Below are 7,135 nucleotides of genomic sequence, written 5' to 3'. Positions count from 1 at the left end.
TATTGATATCAAATACTGGATGAGTTCCCAAATCGTTGACTCAACGATAGACATGCATATAATTCTAGGAGATGGATGCAAAGAGTGAAGGAAACCATCTAGCAAACAGTGCAGCCTTGTGCTAGTGTGTGTCTGTTGCTTTTCACTAATAAACTATATTTTATAAACATGAAAGTTTCTTGTATCAGATGTTAAAGCTTATTTTTTTTAACTATCATTTAATGTTAATATTTTTTTCATGTGCAGAAGAAGATCGGAAGCTTTAAACCAGGGAATAGAAAAGAGGAAAGCTGACATGATCCAGGGAGAGCCTAAACGAGATCCAGTTAGAAAGAAATGGGTTTTTTTGGCAGATTTCGTTTGCTCTCTTGTTATTTCGAGTAAGTATATATCAAAGTACATTTTAACTTTTAAGAAATTAATTTATGTTTTGCCTTCGAACTGTTTCTAAGGCAAATATATCTTCATGAGACCTCTACATCAGTTCAGCTCATGACCTTCTGCCTCATCTAAAAACAGTTAATTTTTTACATGTATCTTATTAGAAAAAATTCTTGCTAAAAATGATTAGTATCCTTATAAAAAAAAAACATTTTCCTGTACAGATTATGTTGTTGATTTCAAAGGGGTTCTACAGCAGCATTCATGTATTCTAATTAGAATTTGTTCTTTAGCTGCCATAACTCCAGTTCAATCCTGTTTATTACCTGCCTTAACTGGGTGAGTTTGCATTGCATTGTAACGTCAATATGGTTCAGCTGAAGAAGCCAACTGACTTGAAGCTTCCTTTTCTAGTAGATGTCATAAATCAAGCAGTTATGGATTGATGAAATGTAACCAGAAGAAATCTGGAGACATGAAGGGTCAAATTAGTTAGATTCAATTTTTCTAACTTGCTGACTTCGATTCAAACAAAAAGATGTGGAAACAGAACTTCCTGATGGACTTTAAAGGCCCATTTCACCTTCTACCTGAGAACTACTGGATGAGGTGTCTCCTCCTCCACCAACCCTAACCAAACACCATCACAATGTGTCATAATTCCTACAAAGACTGCAAAAAGTACTTTAAATAGTGGGCTAGTTCAGCTAGCTGTCAAAAAGGTTAGAGCAGTTATCTATGACTCCTTTAAGTTCCGTTATCTGCATGTACATGTCATTACCAAATCAATTGGAATGCAAACCTGCAATGATGGAGTTCTTCTCATCAAGGAAAGCAACCCTCTCATTGTGGAAGAAGGCTTGTGCTGCAAGCATTGATGCAATTTTCGTGGTGATCCGGTGGGTGTAACAACTCCCACAGAGATGTACTGCTAACTGTCTTTCTAGAGTTTGATTAAGGACCTGCATTCACTGTCTCCACAAATACAAAACCTAATCTTCCAACCTCAAACAAACCCATTGCTGTGTGTGCATATATAAGCCAACCCCCTTCATGCTCTGTTCCATCATCACCACCGCCACCCATAACAGGATTGAGTTGAGACATGGAGGTTCTCAAGGACTCGATCATCCAATGCTTGCTGTTGTTGCTGCTGTTTGGCTGTGCCAGTGCTGAAGTCCACCACCATGAGTTCGTGGTATGTCTGTCGTATGTGCTTATTGTTACATCTCCTCGTTCCTGTGTCGTGTGTACGTGTTTTGAGTCAAGTCGTGCGTGTGTGCGCGCGCGCAGGTGGAAGCGACGCCAGTGAAGAGGCTGTGCAGGACCCACAACATCATCACAGTCAACGGCCAGTATCCCGGCCCGACGCTGGCGGTCAGGGACGGGGACACGCTCGTGGTCAACGTCATCAACCGGGCCAAGTACAACGTCACGCTTCACTGGTACCTCCTTCCCGGTTCATGCATGCACGTAGACGCTGTTTTTGGTTTGGTTCAGGAGAGATCTGATGGCCGGGTGGCGGTGTTGTTGGCAGGCACGGCGTTCGGCAGCTGCGGACGGCGTGGGCTGACGGCCCCGAGTTCGTGACGCAGTGCCCCATCAGGCCCGGCGGCAGCTACACGTACCGGTTCACGATCGAGGAGCAGGAAGGCACGCTGTGGTGGCACGCGCACAGCTCCTGGCTCAGAGCCACCGTCCACGGCGCTCTCATCATCTACCCTAAACATGGCTCCTACCCTTTCCCTAAGCCCAAGAAAGAAATCCCCGTTATCCTTGGTACTATACCTCTTCCTCCTCTTCTTCTTCTTCAAAGGGTTCAAGCGGACGTAACTCTGCAAACACATGGTTACATGGCCACACCAAGTTCTTGAATATGACGTAAAGAAGAGAAGAGTGACTTGTATAATGACACATCTCTGAAATCTTCTTGATGAATCATCTGTTCAACAGGGGAGTGGTGGAACGAGGATCCCATTCGTGTAGTGCGGCGGGCGGCGAGGACCGGAGCCGCCCCAAATGTGTCCGATGCCTTCACAATCAATGGCCAGCCCGGCGATCTCTACAAATGCTCCAACAAAGGTAACATTTTATTGTCAGTGAGAGGTGGTGATGATGGTGCTGTTCTCATGGTAGAGAGTGATCGTATGTGGTACACCTTACAGAGACGACGGTGTTCACGGTGGCGCCCGGTGAGACCAACCTGCTGCGGTTCATCAACGCGGCCCTCAACAACGAGCACTTCATCAGCATCGCTGGCCACAAAATGACGGTGGTGGCGGCCGACGCCGCCTACACCAAGCCCTTCACCACCTCGGTCCTTATGCTGGCGCCGGGGCAGACGACCGACGTGCTCCTCACAGCCGACCAGCCGGCCGGGCGCTACTACATGGCCGCCCACGCCTACGCCAGCGCTCGCGGCGTCGCCTTCGACAACACCACCACCACCGCCATTCTCGAGTACACCAACAGCGGGTGCCCCACCAAGAACCGCCCCGGAGTCCGCCCAGCGTTCCCGGTGCTCCCGGCCTTCAACGACACGCCCACCGCCACTGCCTTCGCCGCCGGCATCAGAAGCCCACGCCCCGTCAAGATACCTAGCCCCATCGACCACCACCTCTTCTTCACCGTTGGACTGGGCCTGTTCAACTGCCCACCCGGCCGGCGCTGCAGCGGCCCCAACGGAACCCGTTTCGGCGCCAGCATGAACAACGTCTCCTTCCAGCTGCCCACCCGCCTCTCCATCCTGCAAGCCTATCACCTGGGAGTGCGGGGGGTGTTCACCACCGACTTCCCGGCGGCGCCACCGGTGCAGTTCGATTACACCGCCGCCAACATCAGCCGGGCGCTGTGGCAGCCTGTGCCAGGGACGAAGTTGTACCCGCTCAAGTACGGGTCGGTGGTGCAGCTGGTGCTGCAGGGCACCAACATCTTCGCGGGGGAGGAGCACCCCATGCACATCCACGGGTACCACTTTTACGTGCTGGCGACCGGGTTCGGCAACTTCGACCCCGCGAGGGACGCCGCCAACTTCAACCTGGTGGACCCGCCGCTGCGGAACACGGTGGGGGTGCCGGTGAACGGGTGGGCGGTGATCCGGTTCGTGGCGGACAACCCGGGGGTGTGGCTGATGCACTGCCACCTCGACGTGCACATCACCTGGGGCTTGGCCATGGCGTTCCTGGTGGAGAACGGCGTCGGCAAGCTGCAGTCTCTGGAGCCGCCTCCGGCTGACCTTCCTCGGTGCTGATCGACGTTCCAAATCCACAGTCGTGTCTTCGTAATTTGCAGTCCTCGTGTTGTATTGTGGCACTGTCATCTGCTCTTCTTCTTCTTCTTCTTCTGGTTTGTTTGGCGATCGAAGTCAGTCACTATTGAGTTGCCAAGTCTCTCATTGATCTGTTGCAATGTTTAGATCTCGTAAACATGATTTGTAGCACATTATAATCATTAAAAATGATGAAGCATTTTAGATCCGTCATTCAAGTTTAACAGAAACAAAAAAAAAGGATCAATCATCCATCGCGATTGTGGTCTTTAGAAAAAGAAAGTTGATATGGAAGCCAACAAACGCACCCACTAATGATTCCTCCTTCAACTTTCTCTTACTAAAACTTGGAATTGCTCGACTTCGGCTCGACACTCCCTACCTAAATCTGCTGCATAAGATTCTCCCACGGAATGATGCTAAACTAATTAGTCTTATCATTTCAAACTAATCCACCTCGTTGACTAAACCTATCTTTGATGTGCAATCAATCGTAGACTTGGGATCAGACCTGGAAATGTATTCTAATCATCTATCAGGATAATAATTACCTTATAGCTTAATGCACTACGATAAGAAGCCATGCAGCTCATCAGTCTACCCAGACGTGCACAGTGTTCCACACTTGTGATCCTTTAATTTAAACTTCTCTCGGTCTACGAGAAAGCTTTGCTCAAAACTCTTTCATCTTCTTTTGCCCTCATCCAAAACTAAACTTGCCAATCTCATTCAAACCCAACCTTTCTGTCACTGCATAAGGTTAAAGTGAGCTTCTAAAAGCCATTGCTCTCCCTAAATGCTGTTTCAATTCGGAATTAGATCCTAAAGAAGAAGACTGATCTCATCTTCAAATCCAAGGAGATCATTGTTGTGGTAGTCATTCTTGAGCTTTAGTTTAAAAGGTTCCTTCCTTAAGCATCTCTCTCTTTATGGTGGCAAAGCACAGTCTCGCTTTTGGTCTTGTTGGAGTCCTTTTGTTGCGCCAATGTAATATCAATCTTTGATGCTGCCAAAGGCGACTGCTTTAGGAAATAGATTGTGGAATCATCTTTGAAGATTTGTGATGTGTTGGTGAAGAGAACAGAAAGAGAATAGAACACAACACATCATTCGACAAGAACACTCACGGATCATTCATGTCCATGACACAATAAAAGCTCTCTCTCTCTCTCGACTAAAGCAATAGTAGTAGTAGGAGTAGCAGCAGTCAACACAAGGAAGAGGAAGACTACGTACCTTGGTCTCTCTTCCTTCTCTCAACGCTTACAATGGAGGCATCTCAAGCAACCAGTGAGCCCGTTCATTCTTCCAAACCTGCCACCAAGCGAAGCCTGTTGAGCTCTCTCATGGAGGCCACAGCCGGCGCCACGGCGGTCTCCACCGTCCCCGACAGCTCCCCTTCGTTCAAGGAGGACACCTACCTCCTCTCCACCCTCAAGTCGTCCGAGCAGAAGGCACTTCGGGAGCTCAAGCAGCTCCTCTCCGCCTCCCCCACGCCCATCTCCATGTGGGGCGTGCCACTCGCCCCCTCTGCGCCCGGCGACGACCGGGCCGACGTCGTCCTCCTCAAGTTCCTGCGAGCCCGCGACTTCGACGCGGGGCAGGCACACGACATGTTGCTGCGGTGCGCGGAGTGGCGACGGGAGTTCGGCGCCGACGGGGTGGCGGAGGAGGAGCTGGTGGGGTTCAAGGAGCTGGAGGGCGTGGTGGCGTACATGCACGGCTGGGACCGGCGCGGCCACCCCGTGTGCTACAACGCCTACGGCGTATTCAGGGATAAGGCCGTGTACGAGAGCGTGCTGGGCAACCCCGAGAAGCTGAAGCGCTTCCTCCGGTGGCGCATCCAGGTCATGGAGCGCGGCGTCCGCCTGCTCCAGCTCCGTCCCGGCGGCGTCAACTCCATCATCCAGGTTACCGACCTCAAGGACATGCCCAAGCGCCAGCTCCGCGCCGCCTCCAATCACATCCTCTCCCTCTTTCAGGACAATTACCCTGAAATGGTCACGAGAAAGGTCAGCGCACGGCGAGCTCTCTTCTTTGCTTCATCTCTGTTCTCTAACCAGCCCTTCCACCTCCACACCAGGTGTTCGTCAACGTGCCGTGGTATTTTACCGTGATGTACTCAATGATCGGTCCATTTCTGACGGAGAGGACGAAGAGCAAGTTCGTGATCGCCAGAGAAGGGCATGTGGCTGAGACACTCTACAGGTAATCTATCCAAACTTCTCTGCTCAGTGATCTCTGTTACAACATGCGTTGGCTGCAGGTTCATCAGGCCGGAATTCATGCCGGTGCAGTACGGAGGGCTGAGCAGGCCCGGGGATCTCCAGAACGGCCCACCCAAGCCAGCCACCGAGTTCACCATCAAAGGTGGAGAAAGAATGAGCCTTGAGATCGACGGCATTGAGGTAAACTGATCTCCACTTGTCTTCTCCGGTTGGCCGTAGACCACTGCACTGTGATTGAATCGTGGACCAGGGAGGGGCGACCATCACCTGGGACATGGTGGTGGGAGGATGGGACTTAGACTACGGCGCTGAGTACGTGCCGAGCGACGCTGGAGGCTACACGGTCGTCGTGGAGAAGACGAGGAGAATTCCGGCCACGGCAAATGAGCCGATCCACCATGTGTTCACTGCCAAGGAGGCAGGGAAGATGGTGCTGTCCGTAGACAACACCAACTCGAGGAGAAGGAAGGTGGCTGCTTACAGATACTTCGTCTGCAGATCATCATCTTCTTAGATGTTTTACATTCCTTGCTCTGAGTTATCTGAGCAGTGTAGGCTTTTAGTCTTTGTGTGTGCATTAGAGACTGAAATCATAGCTGGCACTGCACTGGTTGACTTTCTTGTTGACGTCAACGTGTTCAATCCGTATACTGTTGAAGCTGATCTTAATCAATCAGTCCGTTGGTATAACCTTAGAATCAAAGGAGATTTCTCTTCGTGATTTATTTGCTATTTATTTATAACCCTATTTTAAGAACTTTTGATACTTCTATATACCCCCTTCTTGAATGGACTTAAATGATCTAATTACCTTTGTCATTTTTTTTCTCCTCCTTCTGAGTGGCAATGAGTAATATCATATTAGGCAAACATAAATATCTTCTTCGTCGAGCAACGATCAATGATTGACGTCAAGCGATGTCGATATTAACGACGTTGGATGATGGAATGGCAAGAAATGGCGTCAACGTAGTTACGATTCCGACCGACGAATAAAAATAAAATTATGATTGATAATTGAGAGATCGTAAATAATAAATTTAATTTTATTATTTATTAGAGAGTTACCAATAACCAAATGGGGTTACCAATAGCAAACATCCTAATAAATCAATGTAGCATTCTTTACCCTGCTAAGATAGAGACTAAGAAACAGTGGCAACGGTAGCCTATACCATTGACTTACCTTCACAAACCATGTCAACCGAAACAAGAAGAATTGTAGGCCTTCTAGAAGATGTGTTGGCAGTGACAGCCA

At 49.3% G+C, this 7,135-nt stretch overlaps 2 protein-coding genes across 2 annotated transcripts; both read left to right on the top strand.

The window, feature by feature from the left end:
- The first annotated feature begins 1,438 nt into the window (after positions 1–1,438).
- Positions 1,439–3,849, top strand: LOC103977798 (laccase-3). Its single transcript, XM_009393420.3, has 5 exons — positions 1,439–1,579; positions 1,675–1,826; positions 1,919–2,160; positions 2,335–2,463; positions 2,547–3,849. The coding sequence occupies exons 1-5, from the start codon at positions 1,487–1,489 to the stop codon at positions 3,629–3,631; spliced, it is 1,701 nt and encodes a 566-aa protein (XP_009391695.2). The 5' UTR covers positions 1,439–1,486; the 3' UTR covers positions 3,632–3,849.
- A 991-nt stretch (positions 3,850–4,840) lies between these two features.
- On the top strand, positions 4,841–6,553 carry LOC135607178 (patellin-6-like). The gene is made up of 4 exons (XM_065098783.1): positions 4,841–5,661; positions 5,733–5,857; positions 5,916–6,057; positions 6,128–6,553. The coding sequence occupies exons 1-4, from the start codon at positions 4,918–4,920 to the stop codon at positions 6,389–6,391; spliced, it is 1,275 nt and encodes a 424-aa protein (XP_064954855.1). The 5' UTR covers positions 4,841–4,917; the 3' UTR covers positions 6,392–6,553.
- Positions 6,554–7,135: the final 582 nt, after the last annotated feature.

The sequence above is a fragment of the Musa acuminata genome, chromosome BXJ2-3 (genome assembly GCF_036884655.1).
Source record: "Musa acuminata AAA Group cultivar baxijiao chromosome BXJ2-3, Cavendish_Baxijiao_AAA, whole genome shotgun sequence".
Taxonomy (NCBI): domain Eukaryota; kingdom Viridiplantae; phylum Streptophyta; class Magnoliopsida; order Zingiberales; family Musaceae; genus Musa; species Musa acuminata.
This window is presented reverse-complemented; position numbering and strand designations above follow the sequence as displayed.